General features: G+C 38.8%; 1 protein-coding gene across 1 annotated transcript; it reads left to right on the top strand.

Annotated features, from left to right (window-relative positions):
* Window positions 1–7,948: 7,948 nt before the first annotated feature.
* On the top strand, window positions 7,949–20,370 carry LOC127452651 (tetranectin-like). Its single transcript, XM_051718286.1, has 3 exons — window positions 7,949–8,114; window positions 8,593–8,691; window positions 19,053–20,370. Exons 1-3 carry the CDS (start codon window positions 8,018–8,020, stop codon window positions 19,451–19,453), a joined length of 597 nt encoding a protein of 198 aa, XP_051574246.1. The 5' UTR covers window positions 7,949–8,017; the 3' UTR covers window positions 19,454–20,370.
* Window positions 20,371–20,644: the final 274 nt, after the last annotated feature.

Raw genomic sequence — 20,644 nt, 5'->3', positions numbered from 1 at the left:
CGTCTCCACGGTAACGCGCTCAACAACCCACGTGATAAGATGTGCAGATTGACGGTCTCAGACGCAGAGGCAACTGAGATTCGTCCTCCGCCACCCGGACTGAGGCGAGTCACTACGCCACCATGAGGACTTAGAGAGCACATTGAGAATTGGGCATTCTTGCAGCTCTTTTCCATACAATGAGAGTTCATAGTGACCATGACTGTCAAGCTCTAATAAGGACCAAAAACATCATGAAAGCACCATTAAAGTAGTCCAAAGGACTTGTGTGCTTTATTACAAGTCTTCTGAATTTAATACAATCCCTTTAAATGAGGAACAGACAAAAGTTTCAGTTGTTATTCACTGATAATCCAACCCTCCGCTGAAGCTCACGTCTAGCCCATGTTTGCCTCCAAAATTGTCTGTTCCTCATACCACGCTAGCATGTGACTTCAGCAGCTTTTTAACACAGTCTATAGTCTATAGCAGGGCTTCAGCTGGTGTTATGAGTAGGGTTGGGACCTGGTTCTGTTAACGGTTCTCGACTGTGAATTCTTCCACCGATGCGGACAGATCCTAAAATACTCTGGAGGTGTTTCCTGAGCTACAACACCATTACTGAATCTACAACACAAAACGTACAGTGCACAAAGTATAGTCAGATTCCAAAGCAACTGAATGTTATTTTTTTTTTTTATTAGTAATTTTAATTAGTATATAGTTAGGAGCAATTTCTAAATTACCTGTACATTTATGCTGCCTCTGTGTAAACACCTTTTACAAGAATTGTATTAAATTTAATTTCTGATTTGTTATTTATGTTCTTTTTAAGGAATGCTCTGAGCTCAGTCGGCAGCATTTGTAGCATGATGTTGATAACCACAAATAATAGTTTTGACTTGCTTCCCCTTTTCTTTAAAAAAGGCAAAAATGGAGGTTACAGTGAGGCACTTACAACTGAAGTGAATGGGGGCCAATTTTTGAACATTAAAATACTGACTGTTTCAAAAGTATAGACACAAGACGTAAACTATATGCGTGTAAACATGATGTTAGTGTGATAAAATCACTTACTAACCTTTTCTGTGTAAAGTTATATCTAATTTTATAACTTCTTTGTCATGACGATGTAACGTCATAAAACCCTAAAACGACTGTAAAAACGATGATTTAAACAACTTTACAGCTCAAATAATACACGAGTTTTAACAGAAGAATTCATGTGAGTGCTTTTATAAAATTACAATTCTGTTATTAAACCCTCCAAAAATTGGCCCCATTCACTTCCATTGTAAGTGCCTCACTGTAACCTCCATTTTTACTTTTTTTAAAGAAAAGGAGGGACGAGTTGAAATTAATTTTTGTGGTAATCAACATTATGCCAAAAATGCTGTCAATTAGGCTTAACTTGTATTGAACCTGGAATATTCCTTGAAAGAAACAACAACTATGAACCGAGCTGTGTGAAGATTCATCAAAACGTATTTTGTGTTCCACTGACAAAATAACAACAAACGGGTTTGAAACAACATGAGAGTGAGTGAAAAATGACAGAATTTTCATTTTTGGGGAAACTGTTCTCAACTTGGTTCAGAAGTAAATCTCTAAACTTCATATCATTGTATTACAACAAAAATGTGCTGCATCAGTCAAACAGATCTAATAAAACATACCAGAATTTTAAATGTTATAACATAAGTGATCATTTGCAGTACTGTACCCCACCTAGAGAGAGGAAAGACACTTCTGTCGTCACATCTGTAAAGAAGATTTTTCCAAAACAAGAACTTCTGGAGGGATTTAATTCACTGTGTTACTCAGATTTTACCTTCTCACTGTTGTGATGTATTGGACTTAAACTGCAGGACTGAATTCTTCTGTATTGACCCTGTATTTTGCATGTGTTTGCTGTTCATGTGTTTAGCAAAAGTTTAGTTGTGTGTATGTTAAGTTTTAAACCATCCCCTGGTAAGAATCAGTTTTTTCAAGTGTGCTCTGAAACAGATTGTAAATTTGACTTTTGTGTCACCAAGGGGTATTGTAGTTCCAATCCTAAGGGTTTATTAGTCGTCCTGTAACCTGAGTGCACTTCTCTGTCTTTTAACAGTATGTTCTGTTCAGACTGATAGAGCTCTAGTGAGTGAATCAACTGATGTAATGCCTTATGTCACTACATGTCTATTTACTCACTGTAAACAACCTTTGTTCTAAGAACTTGACTCGCTAATAAGGTTGTGTAGAAACTATTTAAATGAATGTATGCACGGCACTGAACAAACATCTGGCTAATTTGAAATGACACCTATGGCCTATGCATTACAGTATTGTCAAAAAGGCATAACTTTAGGCACCTTACACCTTATTATCTATATGCTGATGAGATAACTTTTTGGTGCCTGTGTTTTGTTTTGTCCTGACTGTACGATCTACTTGTGTGCCTGTTGAATCGGTAACCCTGGCAAGATATTTGCTGGACAGCTATCGATGGTGTTAATTAGGAGGTTTAATTTATGTCATGATGAACAAAACTTTGTCTTTGTGTCTTTTTTTTAAATTAATGACCTGATATTAATATAGTTTTGTAAAAAAATACAAAAAATAGTAATAATAATATGGCAATTTATGTTTCTATATTTATACTTTTCAAAGCAAAAAAGAAAAATATATATTTTAGAAATATATGGTGATCTATTTTGCATTATTTTCTGCTTTTCTGTCTTTAAAAAAAATCATGCTTTGCTAAAAACAGCTAGACACAAATACTGTATATATTATACACAGTTGTCAGAAGTTTACATACACCTTAGCCAAATTAATTTAAGCTCAGTTTTTCACAATTTCTGACATTTAATCATAGAAAACATTCCCTGTTTTAGGTCAGTTAGGATCACTATGTTAGTTTAAGAATGTGAAATGTCAGAATAATAGTAGAGAGAATGATTTATTTCAGCTTTTATTTCTTTCATCACATTCCCAGTGGGTCAGAAGTTTACATACACTTTGATATTAATTGGTAGCATTGCCTTTAAATAGTTTAACTTGGGTCAAACTTTTTAGGTAGCCTTCCACAAGCTTCTAACAATAAGTTGCTGGAATTTTGGCCCATTCCTCTAGACAGAACTGGTGTAACTGAGTCAGGTTTGTAGGCCTCCTTGCTCACACACGCTTTTTCAGTTCTGCCCACAAATTTTCTATCAGATTGAGGTCAGTACTTTGTGATGGCCACTCCAATACCTTGACTTGTTTGTGCTTAAGCCATCTTGCCACAACGTTGGAGGTATGCTTGCAGTCATTTTCCATTTGGACGACCCATTTGTGACCGAGTTTTAACTTCATGGCTGATGTCTTGAGATGTTGCTTCAATATATCCACATAATTTTCCTTCCTCATGATGCCATCTATTCTGTGAAGTGCACCAGTCCCTCCTGCAGCAAAGCACCACCACAACATGATGCTGCCACCCCAATGCTTCACGGTTGGGATGGCGTACTTCGGCTTGCAAGCCTCACCCTTTTTCCTCCAAACATAACGATGGTCATTATGGCCAAACAGTTAAATTTTTGTTTCATAAAACCAGAGGACATTTCTCCAAAATGTAAGATCTTTGTCCCCATGTGCACTTGCAAACTATAGTCTGGCTTTTTTATGGCGGTTTTGGAGCAGTTCTTCTTCCTTGCTCAGCAGCCTTTCAGGTAATGTCGATATAGGACTCGTTTTACTGTGGATATAGATACTTGTCTACCTGTTTCCTCCAACATCTTCACAAGGTCCATTGCTGTTGTTCTGGGATTGATTTGCATTTTTCGCACCAAACTGTGTTCACCTCTAGGAAACAGAATGTGTCTCCTTCCTGAGCAGTATGATGGCTGCATGTTCCCATGGTGTTTATACTTGTGTACTATTGTTTGTACAGATGAACGTGGTACCTTCAGGTGTTTGGAAATTACTCCCAAGGATAAACCAGACTTGTGGAGGTCCACAATTCTTTTTCTGAGGTCTTGGCTGATTTCTTTGGATTTTCCCATGATGTCAAACAAAGAGGCACTGAGTTTGAAGGTAGGCCTTAAAATACATCCACAGGTACACCTCCAACTGACTCCATAGCCTATCAGAAGCTAATTGGCTGATTGTCTAAAGGTTTGACATCATTTTCTGGAATTTTCCAAGCTGCTTAAAGGCACAGTTAACTTAGTGTATGTAAATTTTTGACCCACTAGAATTGTGATATAGTCAATTAAAAGTGAAACAATCTGGCAGTAAACAGTTGTTGGAAAAAATCATGCACAAAGTAGATGTCCTAAACGACTTGCCAAACTATAGTTTGCTAATATTAAATCTGTGGAGTGGTTAAAAAATGAGTTTTAATGACTTCAACATAAGTGTATAGAAACTTCTGACTTCAAATGTATACTTGAAGAAAACAGCCTCATCTTCTTTCTTTTGTTGTCTATTTCCTCTTTCCAGTTGTTGTATAATATATAATTGCTGAATGTTCTTATAAAAGTAAGTTAACACCCATGTTTTCCATGTATTACTCTAGGCTTGTGTGTGAGAGTCGACTCCAGAGAACAGACTGACGACTCTCCACCCATTTCAATACACAATGATGTCAGTGTTTCATCATTTTACTGAGGTTATTGCTCTGATGCAATCCTAAATAATACAATCTCAGATGAGGATGTTTATTACTAAAAGTCTTTAGACGTAATTTGTATACTTCACAAAATTATAGAATCATTAAAATATAAGTTCTGTTAATTTAGCTTATTTCTCTCCTACTGTATATAGGCTTTTTTATATGTATACTGTTAACGAAGTAAGGTGGGCAAGGAGGAGGCAGGAAAGTTTAATGATAAAACTCAACATAAAACAAACATAAACAAACACAGACACACATGCAATGCGGCCACTTGCATCTCTCTCCGGAACCGGCGCCTCCGGCTAGTCTTTATCCCCCCCGGCTGATAAGCCCGATTCAGGGCCGACCGTGTCTCCTCACGGCCTGGCCCCACCCTCCTCCTTGTCACAACTGTATATGTGTTTTAATGTTGTGGCTGATTGGTGTGTGTGTGTGTATATATATATATATATATATATATATATATATATATATATATATATATATATATATATATATATATATATACACACACACATATATTTATACACACTATATACAGTACTGTGCAAAAGTCTTAACATAAACACATAAAATGTTTAACAAAAACATTTGTCTTAAGATGGTTATTTATATCTTTAGCTGTAGTGTGTCAATAGGAAATATACATTTAAGACTCCCAAACATTCCTTCTGCAAATAGAATAGAATAGAATAGAAGAACATGTAGCCCTGCAACAGATGGCATGGCCCCATAGAGACCCACACTGAACATCGAGTCAGTCTGGAATTAGAAGAACTGTGGTGAATTCTCAAAGAAGCTTAGAACATCCTATCTGCCAACAACCAAGAAAAACTGTGTCCAGGTGTACCTAGGAGAATTGGTGCTGTTTTAAAGGGAAAGTTGGTCACACCAAATATTGATTTAGCTTTTTTTATGTTTACTAGACTTTGGATGTTAATTGAAAAACGAAAACTAATTATGGCACTATTTTTGAAGAAATCCTCACTATGCAATATATTTCACAAGTGCCTAAAACTTTTGCACAGTACTGCATATACACTATCTATCTATATCTATATCTATCTATCTATATATATATATATATATATATATATATATATATATATATATATATATATATATATATATATATATATACACTGATCAGCCACAACATTAAAACCACCTGCCCAATATCATGTAGGTCCCCTCGTGCCGCCAAAACTGCTCTGACCCATCGAGTCATGGACTCCACAAGACCTCTGAAGGTGTCTTCTGGTATCTGGAACCAAGACGTTAGCAGCAGATCCTTTAAGTCCTGTAAGTTGTGAGGTGGGGCCTCCATGGATCGTACTTGTTGGTCCTGCACATCCCATTGATGCTCAATCAGACTGAGATCTGGGGAATTTGGAGGCCAAGTCAACACCTTTAACTCTCTGTCATGTTCCTCAAACCATTCCTGAACAATTTTTGCAATGTGGCAGGCACATTATCCTGCTGAAAGAGGCAACTGCCATCAGGTAATACCATTGCCATGAAGGGCCATACGTGGTCTGCAACAATCTTTATGTAGGTGATACATGTCAAAGTAACATCAACATTAATGCCAGGACCCAAGGTTTCCCAGCAGAACATTGCCCACAGCATCACACTGCCTCCGCCGGCCTGCCTTCTTCCCATGGTGCATCCTGCTGCCATCTCTTCCCCAGGTAAACGACGCACACGCACTTTCTATCATGGCCAGCATTACGTTTTTCAGCATTTTGTGCTACAGTAGCTCTTCTGTGGGATCAGACCAGACTGACTAGCCTTCACTCTCCAAGTGCATCACTGAGCCTTGGGCGTCCATGACCCTGTCTCCGGTTCACCGGTTGTCATTCCTTGGACCACTTTTGGTAGGTACTAACCAAGGGTGTAGATTTGGCTTGAACATTGGGGAGGCTGCACCATGAAGCATTTACATGTTACCATTGATCATGGTATAAATAATGGGGGGGGGGGGGTTGTACTTGCTTGTTTTGGTTATTGGGGTTACATATCATATATACCATCCCTCCCGGAATCTACACCCCTGGTACTAACCACTGCATTCCGGGAAAACCCCACAAGATCTGCCATTTTGGAGATGCTCTGACCCAGTCGTCTAGCCATCACAATTTGGCCCTTGTCAAAGTCGCTAGGATCCTTACGCTTGCCCATTTTTCCTGCTTCCAATACACGAAACTCAAGAACTGACTGTTCACTTGCTGCCTAATAAATCCCACCCCTTGACAGATGCCATTGTAACGATATATAATCAATGTTATTCACTTCACCTGGTTTTAATATTGTGGCTGATCAGTGTATATATACAGAATATAATTACAACAGTGTAAAATGTTGTTCTCACAAGGTATGCATTGCAAATAACAGACGGAACGAATCATACACTATAAACAATTACACATAATAAACTGATAGATGATATTCCTCATGGTGTGACATCTATTTTTTGTTTTTGTTTTGGTATATAATTTTTATACACACTTTTATGAGCTTATATTAATTGAGACTATAGAATATTTGTACTTCTAAATACTAATTTGTTTCCACATGGCCATTTAAAATGAAAATTAAAGGGATAGTTCAAACAAAAATAAAATTTCCTAATTTTTACCCCCTCTCATGCCATCCCAGATGTGTATCACTTTCTATCTTCTGCAGGATGCAAACAAAGTTTTGTAGAAGAATATTTCAGCTCTGTAGGTCCACACAATACAAATGAATGGTGGCCAGAAATTTGAAGCACCAAAAAGCAAATAAAGGCAGAATAAAAGTAATCCATTTGACTCCAGTGGTTTAATCCATGTCTTCAGAAGTGATATAAAAAGTGTGTGTGAGAAACAGATCAATATTTAAGTCTTCTTTTACTATAAATCTCCACTTTCACATTCACTTAAACATTCTTCTTTTGTTTTTTTGGCGATTGACATTCTTCATGCTGAGAGAATTTTAATTTTAGGGTGAACTGTTCCTTTAAAAGGCAAAAGGGTGTTTAAAAATGACAGTTTATATTCTCCTTACATATAATTTTAACCTAAAATGTAAAAATAAAATAAAATAAAAAATAAATCCATTATGCATCAACTAACCAAAACAAAACAATATAACTACGAATATTGGCAAGGGACCCAGTCAATAGTTATAATAAAATTACACTTCATTACTTCAATAATGTATCCTAACGGTGCCTCAAAGAAAAAAATGCTTGTGGATGTGTTTCACACACAGCATTAAATTAAAATCATCTGTGCTCATGTGTTTCATGTCCTCATGATGTTACGCAGCACATAATGGTTAGTTTCACTCAAGCACTGGAACAGATCACTGCTGTTTGTGTATCAAAATCTTTTACTGAGAATTACAGTGAGTGATATGGATTTTAAAGCAGTGAAACTGTTTTTTTGTGTAATTTGTCTGTCGCAGGCAACCCTGGAGCAGAGCTCGACAAAGAAAAAAAATGGGAAAAAAGGTAAAATACGTATATATATATTTTTAACACAAGCAACATTTTTTCTACAAGGTACTAAGTTTCTAAAAGTACAATTATTGCATGTAGTCTCTCAGTTAATATGGCCATAAAACTGCTTGCATAATTACTAAAAAGGAATGAGCAAAATACTAGTTGAAATAGTTTTAGATGGAGTAAAACTTGCCAAAAGTATTTCATGTCATTTACACACCCACATGTATATTCTGGCTTTGTGCTGTGTATTTGAGCATTGTGCAGTTGGGTTTAAAATTGTAAAATAATACTTTAAACTTAAGATGTTACAAAATGAATATTGAGAAGAGCTAATTTGGGTTGTTTTCTGTAGATCAAGTTTTTTAAATCAGTAGTTTTTTTTATTTATTTATTTTTTTTTTTTTATTGAATGTGGTCAATTATTATTATTATTTTATATAGATAATGTGTAAATTATGTTCATATGTGCTGGTTTAAACCTCAGAGTCTGCTAACAGTGCTGCTATTGAGGAGCTGAAGAAGCAGATAGAAAAGATTGTGCAGGATCTGAATCTGTTGAAGGAACAGCAAGCTTTACAAACAGGTACTGAACCAAGTCTGATAATGTACATAAAGAGAACAGAACATGTCAGTGAACTGTGTATTGTTTGACTGGGGGATATTTAATGAAATAGTTCACCCAAAAATTAAAATTCACTCATCATTTACTCACCCTCATGCCATCCCAGATGAGTATGACTTTCTTCTGCAGAACACAAATGAAGATTTTTAGAAGAATATTTCAGATCTGTAGGTCCATACAATGCAAGAGAATGGTGGCCAGAACTTTGAAGCTCCAAAAAGCACATAAAGGCAGCATAAATGTAATGCATTTGACTCCAGTGCCACATAAATAAATACATAATTTATTTACTGTGTAAATACATGTTGTTCTTAAATACTCACACAAGATTCAGATTTGCTGCTACTGAGGTTGAACCCTAACCCAAACCTAACCCTAACCCTTACTAACCCAAACCCTAACCCTACCTAACCCTAACCCTAACCAAATCCTAACTGCGATTATTGAGCACTTCAAATTCCATTCATATTTTAATGCCCAAATAAGGGAATTTTAAGCGAAAATATAAATGTCATCAACGGTGCGTTTGTGTAACATTCAGTTGATCTCCGAGCGTCACTGAGCCACACCACGGATGTCAACCAGAGCAGCTCCTTTCCGGAAGAGCACGTGAACCGCTTCTCAAACATTCCAAACTCCTGTGAAAATATAAATGAACAAAGATAAACATAGATATTGAACACAAAGCATTCCAGCTTAACTTTAAATGATCGTTTAATGGCAAACGTTCCTGGTCATATCGTGTTCATACACGCAGTGGAGGAGGAGACGCATGGTTACTTGATTTATTTGGAGATGATAAAATGATGAAATGAAATCTCAAAGGTTTTGCTTCATGAGAAATAAGGGCTCATGGGTTTAATCAAAGAGCATTAAAATAACATGTGAAAGTGAAGAAATTAGGACAGAAATATTTTACTATTGCATATTATAATATTATATAAAAATATATATTGTATATTTTGTTTTTTATAAAAAAAATATATTAAACATATGAGTTCCAAAAACAACAGTGTACATATAAAATTGACCAGAACTAAAGTTGACAAAAAAGAGAGACATATTTTAAGGATTTGAAAATATTTGGATATTTGTTTCCATGTCATTCATAAGTTTTTAAAGCCTTAAAAGGAAATAATAAACCCCTATATTTTTGTTATTGATTTTATACATTTTGAAGTTAAATATGTAAAAATTTCTTCTTAAGGTGTATGAATCACACATGCACCTTCAAGTCAACTCATTTATATTTGTATAGCGCTTTTCACAACACACATCGTTTCAAAGCAGCTTTACAGAAAATCTCAAATCAAATGAAAATCAATAGAAAATGAAACTGTAATATCTATACATTCTTAGTCATCATTATGTAGTTTGATTAAATTTGATTGTAAATTGTGTATAAAAATAAATAATTAAATAATCATTGTATTTAGAACCCCAGTGAGGCGACTGTGGCAAGGAACACAAAACTCCATAAGATGTTGGTTAATGGGGAAAAATAACCTTGGGAGAAACCAGGCTCACTGTGGGGGCCAGTTCCCCTCTGGCTAAACAGCATAAATATAATGCCAGTATTAGTTATTTGTGTGCAGTGCAAGTCATGGTTTAAAATTAGTAAACTAAGTAAGTGTTAAGGGCCAGTGTTTAAACAAAGATTTTGTATGAACTGTAAGATTAATGACTAATGTCTTTGAAGTTCATCCTGGATTAACTGCAGAAGTTCACATAGATGCAATTGTCCTTTGTTAGTTGGCTGTTGAAGGCTTTTGCTGGCAATTAATTGATAGTCTGTGTATTCCATTTCAAGAGTGTAGTCCATCATTAGACCGAGGTGATGCAGGCAGAGATCAGTGAGGTGCTTCACAGTTCAACCGGCCGGTAATTTCGGTGAGGTCTATCCTAAGTCCAAGGTTCAGGCAGTGGCATATGAAGCATCCCATGTCTTATGGTTGGAGTTTGCATCAGTTCATCCTCTGAAGTCCATTGTAATAGACTGAAGTGATGTTTGGCTGGCACCGGCTGCATTTAGTCAACATCACTCAGAGACACGTAACAGTGGAGTCTGACACCAAGCAGGACCTGAGCTGGATCTGGCTCTAGATATGAATCCTGAGGTTGAAACAGGGAAACAAATAGAATAATAATAGCGTAGATGCCATTCAATTAGCATGGCATCTACGCTAGAGTTATAGATCATGATCACTGTTTCTGGTTCCGGCAGACCTAACTAAAGCAGCCTAATTGTGAGTTGATGGATAAATTAGGTGTATGCCTTGCTAAATAGATGAGTCTTTAGACTAGACTTAAACTGAGTGAATGTGTCTGCATCCCGAACAGTGTTAGGGAGACTATTCCATAGTTTAGGAGCCAAATAGGAAAAGGATCTACCTCCTTTACGGATTTTGATATTCTAGGAACTAATAACAGGCCAAAAGTTTGCGATTATAATGAACATGATGGAATATAGTATGGTAGAAGGTCACTTAAGTACTGCAGAGCGAGACCATTCAAAGATTTGTATGTAATTAACAACATTTTAAAATTAATATGAAATTTAACAGGTAGCCAATGTAACAATGATAAAATGGGGCTAATATGATGATATTTCTTGATTCTAGTCAGCACTCTGGCTGCTGCATTTTGAACCAATTGAAGTTTATTTACTGAACTTGCTGGACATCCTCCCAGTAATGCATTACCATAACCTAGTCTTGAGGTCATGAACTCATGAATTAGTTTTACGGCATCAGCAACAGAGAGCATGTGTCGTAACTTAGCAATATTTCTGAGGTGGAAGAATGCTGTTCTACAAACACAAACTGTTCTACAAACATATACACAACATTTTCAAAGGACAGACTGGTATAACATATACCACCTAAGTTCTTTGCTGTGGAAGACAATGAAACAGTACATCCATCGAGAGTCAAATTATATTTTAGCAGCTTATTTTTTAGAGGTTTTAGGTCCAAATAATTAGTACCTCTGTGTGGGAAGGCATGGTTGAGCGTTCATCCCTGGGTGATAATTAGGTCTAACAGCTGTTTCTTGTTGTAGTAATCTGGGGAGAGCGATAAGAGGAGCCCACGCCAGAGGAAGGGGAGAGAGAGAGTGATGCACAGGAGTGCAGCACGTTAGTGTGTTTAACTCTACATTTGAGTGTTTATTTTGTGAATAAAGGGTTTGAAGATACCTGAACCACGCTTCCAAATTCCCACACCGACCAGTCCTGTTACAATGGTGCCGAAACCCGGGATCTTGAGGAAGACAATACTCCATCATGGAGTCCTCGTCGCTGGCTGAAGTCATTAAATCCCTCGCCAGCATGCACCATGTTCAACACCAGGCCCTGTTTGAGCTACGTCAAGACCAAGTCCAGTGTTTCCAGGTAATTCTCTGGGCTCAAGTGGCAGATTGGCAGGTGCTCTGGAGCTTTGCACACCAGGAGCAAGGCTCAGCCGCAACCCCGGACCCAACAGCTTACAAGACGAACCGGAGGCATTCATAGAATTGTTTGAGCGAATGGCGGAGCAGTGGAAATGGCCAAAGTCACAGTGGGTGCCTGCCTCCTTCTGCTGTTGTATAGGGAAGCCTAGCTCACGGCCCAACATCAGCCTGCAGTGAGCCTCCTGGTGTATGAGGACTAAAAGAAAGCCATCTTGCAATGGGTCGGCTGCAGCCCAGAGCAAAAATGACAGCACTTCTGCTAGCTAACGCTGAGCGATCACGGTCGCCCGTTTATGTTCACCCTCCTGCCGGAAGTGGCTGCTGGCGGAGGAGCGTGACACAGAGGAAGTCATTGATGCAGTTCATCCTTCGTCTGCCAACAGGAACAGCGGAATGGGTCCAACACCACCGCCCGGTGTCGCTGGAGGAGGCCGTCCAGCTGGCTGAGGACCATATGGCAGCGTACCCGGGGGCGGAGGAGCCCTCCTTTTCTCTCTCTCTCTCCTCGCTCTCTCTCTCGTTCACTCTCTACCCTGTATTACTCCCAACATTGAGCTCCAAATTACTCGCAAGTGCCCTTTGAGGTCACACGATGAGTGGGAGATCTCGATTATGAGGTAAAACAAACAGATAGAGGTGACGCACATCAAATATACCATCTCAACCTCCTGAAATTATGGAGGGAGGTGGCAATGGTGGTTCTGGAGAGGGCGGAGCTCGGGCCAGGGGTGAACCTAAAAGCCAATCATTTCACCCACTTGTGGGGACCATCTCTCGCCATTTCAAATCACAGAGTTTGCCAAGTTGCAAAAAAAATTTGCAGATGTGTTCTTGCCTCTGCCTGGTCATACAAACCTCATACAGCACCACATCGAGACTACGCCAAGGGTAGTGGTATGTACTCATCCCTACCGACTTCCCGAGCACAAGAAAAAAGTGATACGAGAAGAATTGGATGCTATGCTTGAGATGGGATTAATAGAGGAATCCCACAGTGAATGGTCCAGCCCGGTGGTGCTGGATCCTAAGAGTGATGGGTCGGTCCAGTTTTGTGTGGATTATCAGAAAGTAAACGCGGTGAAAATATGATACATACCTAATGTCTTGTATTGATGAACTGCTCGATCGGTTAGGCACAGCTTGTTTTAATTCGACACTGGATTTGACAAAGGGTTATTGTCAGATCCCCTTAACCCCAATATCCCATGAGAAAACTGCCTTCTCCACACCGTCTGGTTTACACCAATTTGTGATGCTTCCGTTCGGTTTGTTCGGGACTCCGGCTATGTTCCAGTGGCTCATGGGCTGAGTCCTCAGACCACACGTTGCTTACACCGCTGCCTATGTCATTATTTACAGAAATGATTGGCAGCAGCACCTGCAACATCTGAGGGCTGTCCTGAGGTCAATGAGGCATGCTGGGCTCACAGCACACCCAAAGAAGTGCGCAAATGGGGGGGGTGGAGGTACGGTATATTGGCTTCTACTTGGGCCACAGGCAGGTGTGCCCCAGATTGATAAAACCACAGCAATTACAGCCTGCCTGAGGCCTGAGTCCAAAAAGGAGGTAAGACAGTTCCTGGAGCTGGTTGGCTACTATTGTAGGTTTGTACCTAATTATTCGGCCGTCACCAGCTTGCTTACTGATCTTACTAAAAAGGCAGCACCAGATCCAGTCCAGTGGACAGAGCAGTGTCAACAGGTGTTTATGCAGGTGAAAGCTGTACTTTGTGGCGGGCCACTTTTACATACACCTGACTTCTCTCTCCCTTTTATTTTACAGACAAACGCCTCGGACCATGGGTTGAGGTGGTGCTCTCCCAGGTGGTGGAGGGGGAGGAACAGCCCTTGTTGTACATTAGCCAGAAGCTCTCTCTGAGAGAGACTAAGTACAGCACTGTTGAGAAGGAATGCTTGGCCATCAAGTGGGCCATCCTCACTCTCCATTACTACATGTTGGGGCGGGCCTTCACCCTCAGTTCGGATCATGCCCCACTCCAGTGGCTCCACCGCATGAAGGATTCTAATGCACAGATTACCTGTTGGTATCTGCCATTACAGCCTTTTAAGTTTGAGGTGGTCCACAGGCCAGGGGCGCAGATGGCTGTCGTGGATTTCCTCTCCAGAAATGGAGGGGGGGGAGTGGTGGTCAGGCCGGATGGCTCCCTGGTCTGAGTTGGGTGTTGGGGGTATGTGGCAAGGGCGTGGTTTAGCATTCATCCGGGGAGAGGGGAAGCGGTAAGGATTCATCCCTGGGTGATAATTAGGTCTAATAGCTGTTTCTTGTTGCAGTAATCTGGGGAGAGTGATATGAGGAGCCCACGCCAGAGGAAGGGGACAGAGAGAGTGATGCACGGGAGCGTGGCACATTAGAGTGTTTAATCCAACTTTTGAGTGTTTATTTTGTGAATAAAGAGTTTGAAGATACCTGAACCATGCTTCCATATTCCCACACCGACCAGTCCTGTTACACTCTGTTTTGTCGGAACTGAGAAGAACGAAATTTCTGGCCATCCAATCTTTGATTTCATTGATACACTGAATTGTGAAATTTTATCGGGTTTCGAAGAAATATAAAGTTGGGTATCGTTGGAATAACTTATTCCATGATTTCTGATAATATCTCCCAGGTGAAGCATATATAAGCAGAAAAGCAGAGGCCCTAAAACTGATCCCTGTGACACACCGTACTTAACTTTTGTTTGATTTGACAATTCCTGATTTACACAGACAAAGTGGTAGCGGTCTGCTAAATAGGACCTAAACCATGCTAATGCAAGTCCACAAATGCCAACATAATTCTCAAGCCTATTCAAGACAATGTTGTGATCTATGGTGTCGAAGGCAGAACTAAGATCTAAAAGCACTAGAAGAGAAATATAGCCGCAATCAGATGATAAAAGCAAGTCATTTGTAACTCTGATAACTGTAGTCTCTGTACTGTGATGGGGCCTAAATCCTGTCTAAAATTGTTCATATATACTATTTCTCTGTAGAAATGAACATAGTTGGGAGGACACTACTTTTTCTAGTATTTTTTACATAAACGGGAGATTTGAAATAATAATATTTAGCCAATAATTCTATAATTAGCCAACTCTCCGGGATCAAGCTGTGGCTTCTTAATAAGCGGTTTGATAACTGCCATTTGAAAGTTTCTTGGGACATGTCCTAAGGATAGCGAGGTGTTAATAATATTAAGAAGAGGTTCTGAGATTACAGGGAATACCTCTTTTAAGAGCTAAGTTGGTATTGGATCTAACATACATGTTGTGGCTTTTGATGTTTCGATAAGTTTTGTTAGCTCTTCATGACCTATGACAGTGAAGGATTGAAGTTGCTCGTGAGGAAGATGATGAGACATTGTTTTCTGAGGTACTGTGACAGATGATTACACAATTCCAATTTTATTTCTGATGATTTCGATTTTATCAGTAAAGAAATTCATGAAGTCATTACTATTGTGCTGCGACAGAATATCTGGTTCAGTCGAGGCTTTATTCCTAACCAATTTAGCCACAGTACTGAATAAACACCTAGGATTGTTGCGGTTATTTTTTATGAGTTTTTATTAAAATACGCTGACCTGGCAGCTTTTAGTGCCTGTCTGTAGCTACAGACACTATCCTTCAATGCACAGCGAAATACATCAAATTTTGTATTCTTCCACTTGCGCTCCATTTTCCGAGCTGCTCTCTTGAGAGCATGAGTGTGATCAATGTACAATGGTGCAGGGCTTTTTTCTTTCATTTTCTTTCATCGAAGGGGGGCGACACTATCAAGAGTGCTAGCAAAGACTATTTATATTTTCTGTTATTACATATCCTGTTTTGATTTACTGAGGATATGAGATAAATCTGGAAGATTATTAGTGAAGCTATCTTTAGTGGCCAAAAGAATAGTTCTACCTGAATGATAGCATGGTGTAGATTGAGTAACATTAGCTGACTGCAGCATACAAGAGAGGAGGTAATGATCTGAGATGTCATCGTTCTGCGGCAGAATTTCTATAGTATCAACATCAACTCCATATGACAGAATTAAATCTAGCCTATGATTATGGCGATGAGTTGGTCCTGTCACATTTTGTCTGACTCCAAAAGAGTTGAAAATATCTACAAATGCTAATCCCAATGTGTCATTTTCATTATCTATGCGAATGTTGAAGTCACCAACAATTAAGGCTCTTCCCACAGTAACTACTACATCTGATGAAAATTCACCAAGGAAATCAGAATACGGCCCGGGTAATCTATATACTGTAGCAAGGGAAAAGACGACAGAGATTTTTTATATGTATCTGATGGTGTCACATTAAGCATTATTAGTTCAAAAGACTAAAACTTATATCCTGTCCTCTGAGTAACACCAAAAACTTCACTGTAAATTGCAGCAACACCTCGACCCTTCAGATGAGGCTCATGTTTATAACAATAACCTGGGGGAGTAGATTCATTTAAACTAATATATTCATCCGGTTTAAGCCAGGTTTCAGTCAAACACAGCACATCCAAACTATGATCTGTAATAACTTAATTTACAATTAGTGCTTTGGTTGAAGGAGATTTGTTTAGTAGCCCTACCTTTATATGATGTTTATCTTCAATTTTTTATTTTTTATTTTCAAGTTTAACCTTCGTCAATTTTTTCTAAATGATTTAGTGAGGGGTTTGTGTTTGGTAGTTCGGGGAACAGGCACAGTCTCTATGTGATATCTAGGTGATAAAGCCTCTATGTGTTGTAGTTTATGTGACCTGTGTGATGTCTTAAGGCAGCTAGCAGAAGTTCAGATTAGTCAGTTTTTCTGCTTCCTGACCTGGGCCTCAGTTAGTCAAATATTATTACTATTAGCAGGTCAGGTCTACCCCAAAAACACTTCCAATTGTCTATAAATCCTATGCTATTCTCCGGACACCATTCAGACATCCAGCCATTCAGTGACACTAATCTACTATAAACCCTGCACCACGATGAGCAGGGAGGGGGCCAGAGCATATTACAGTGTCTGACATCGTTACTGCAAGTTCACACACCTCTTTAACATTATCTCTAGTGATCTCCGACTGGCGAAGCTGGACATCGTTAGTGCTGACATGAACAATAACTGTAGAAAATCCATGTTTAGCATTAGCCAGCACTTGTAAATTTGATCTGATGTCAGACACCCGAGCCTCCAAAATGAATTAACAATAGTGGATTGAGTCTCTATTTCCACATTTCTTACAATAGAATCAACTATAACAAGGGCACTTTCAATATGATTCTAAGTGGGTGCATCACTGAGTGAAGAGAATCGATTGAAAACCCTAACAGGAACGGGAGAGTGATGTTGCTATGTTGAGCAAGTATTCCGCCGAGACGTCACCCAAACGCCCTGCTGTGGGGGCTCTACAGCCGGAACCAAAGTTTGTGTGTTGCTTGCTATTCTATCCGCATCCGAAACAGTATCTACCGGCTTTTCTTTCTCACTGACCTCCACTAGCGTTCAGATGCGTGTCTCTCACTCATTTACCTTCTCCGTCAGCCTGACTAATTCCTTACATTTATCACATGTAAATCTCTCACTGCTGACGGATGAAGCTATAGTAAACATGTGGCCTAACATTAGCGGATGCCATGAATTACTGCAACTGCTTGTTGTTGTTTTTATGGTTATCCTGAGCGGCGAGGGTTTGAGATCGATATGAATCCCTCACGCAGTTGTTTGCTGTTGTTGTGGTAGTTCCTGATCAACAGAGGTTTGAGATTGATACAATAATCCATGCAAAACACAAAGGAGAAAACTAATGCATGCAGTCGAAATGCGAGATGTAGACAAGCGGAAAAAAGAACAGAAAAAGAAAAGAAAACGGGTGCGTGCGGTAATATACATGCAGTTGAAACAGTAGAAAAGCGGAAAGAAAAAAAACAGAAGCATGCGGAAAAATGGCCAAGGATAAAACGTAGAAATGTAGAGGAATAAGCAATGCTAAGCAGGCTGGCAAGCTACAAACAAACACAGACTTGTGCAGCGTGCCAGCAGCAACCAGAACAGGATGCCAGGATTGTTAAACCTCCCTCACTCTTCCCTTCAGTCAGATACAGATCCAGCACCTTAAGAAATATTACAATTTATATGACAATTAAACGTGAAAGCCCTAAAAGAGACAATTAATCGTTATAGCCCTAAAACAGACAATTAATCGTCATAATCACAATTAATTGTTTGACAATTAATCGTCAGCCAAATTTCAAAATCGTGACAGCCCTAGTTAGGGCTAAGGTTAACATTGTAACTACAGATGTAATTAAATGAAGGTACTATAAATAAAGTACAATGCAACAACACATTTATATAATAAACACATTGTATCAAAGTGCATTAAGAATTTTTATTCATTTCAGCATTATAGTTTAGGTTTGGTTAAAGTGATATAATCCTTTGACCATTATATCACTTTAAATCCTATGACACCAGAAATCACCAAACAGAATGAAATTATTATAATGTCAAATGAGGTAAATGCATCAGCTCTGTTAAATAAATGTGATGGCATTGAACATTTCATTAATCTCATTGATTATACATAAAATAAATTAACCAATTAATTCCATGAATCCAATATTCATGGGTTCTATAAACATTTGTAAACATTTGTAGGGCTCTAACATTGTTCATATGTAAAATTACTTACGTTTTAGATGATGTTAGTACATCAATATGTTGTACGTTTCAGTTTCTGTGCAAATGTAAGCAAATGTACGTGTGCTAGAATCACACTTTACATTAAAGAATACATACTGTACATTTCATACCTGGTTGGGAGACCAGCTAACCACCTTTAGAAGGGTACTCCTAAAAAGTACTCACTTTTCACATGTTTTCTCTCCAGTCTGCCTGAAAGGCATCAAGATCCCTGGCAAGTGTTTTCTTGCGGACACGATGAAGAAGACCTTTCACGCAGCGAGCGATGACTGCATAGCAAAAGGTGGCACACTTAGCAGCCCTGTTTCTGGTGACGAGAACGACCAGCTGTACGCGTATGTCCGTCAGACCATCAGGCCAGAAGGGCACATATGGTTGGGCATCAATGACATATCCAAGGAGGGGGAATGGACAGACCAGACCGACTCCACCATACGCTTCAAGAACTGGGAATCAGAGATCACCCACCAGCCTGATGGCGGCCGCAGTCAGAACTGTGCCATCCTCTCCAGCACAGCCAATGGAAAGTGGTTTGATGAGGACTGCCGTCATGACAAGGCCTCTGTCTGCCAGTTCAACATTGTCTGAGCTCCTCACTGTTATAGCAGTAAAGGGGGGACCAACTCCCTAGTAATAGCCTTGGTTTTGAAATTAAATGTTCAACAAGTCTCCACATAACTCTGGCAGTGTAGTGTAGTATACATACTGCTTTTAGTAGCTGCATCTGGAAGAGTTCAAAATTCACATCTTCCTTTCTGGATCTGGGATCGGGTCAAAAACATTGGAAAAAAATCGGAAAGCTGTGGGAGAGTGAAACAACTGTCTGTGGTTCAACCAGCTTTATTTTGTTTTGATTTTATTTCAAAATATTTCTTAAATACACAATTCACAGTTGCACATGACAAAATGTGCAAATATATTATACACTCACAATGCATAAATGAATTCCGACTTGCCCCTCGTTAATTAAAAAAGCAGACACAATAAGGCCCTTACAATGCAAGTGAAAGGGGCTAGTATGGGGACATACTAACGCTAAAATACTGTACACATCGTTTCAAAAGTATAGCCATAGGATGTAAACATTTTACATGTTAACATGAAAATTACTAACCTTTCCGGGATTACAGGGTTTCGTTGTCATGACAAAGTTGTAATTTTAGATATAAGTTTAAAAAGATAAGGTTAGTAAGGTTATAGCCAGAGCAAATAGATGTGAAAATGTTAAACGTCAACATATTCAAACATAAAGACATATATTGTGAAAGCATCATCATATCTTTATTTATAATTTTTTTTTTTTTTTACAAATGTATTCACATTAATATCACATTTTAATCAAAATGATCCCTTATATTATGTAACCTAACTATGTACTTAAAGTGATAGTTCACCCAAAAATGAAAATTCTCTCATCATTTTCTCACCCTCATGCCATCCCAGATGTGTGACTTTCTTTCTTCAGCAGAACTGAATTTTTAGAAGAATATTTCAGCTCTGTAGGTCTATACAATGTAGGTGAATGGGTGCCACAATTTTAAAGCTCCAAAAATCACATAAAACAGCATAAAAGTAATCCATAAGACTCCAGCGGTTAAATCTATATCTTCAGAAGAGATATGATAGGTGTGGGTGAGAAACAGATCAATATTTGTGTCCATTGTTACTATAAATTATCCTCCCTGCTCAGTCAATCTCCACTTTAACTTTAACTTTCACATTCTTCTTCTTCTGTTTTTGGTGGTTCACATTCTTCATGCATATTGCCCCCTACTAGGC

Source organism: Myxocyprinus asiaticus, chromosome 15 (genome assembly GCF_019703515.2).
Source record: "Myxocyprinus asiaticus isolate MX2 ecotype Aquarium Trade chromosome 15, UBuf_Myxa_2, whole genome shotgun sequence".
Taxonomy (NCBI): Eukaryota; Metazoa; Chordata; class Actinopteri; order Cypriniformes; family Catostomidae; genus Myxocyprinus; species Myxocyprinus asiaticus.
This window is presented reverse-complemented; position numbering and strand designations above follow the sequence as displayed.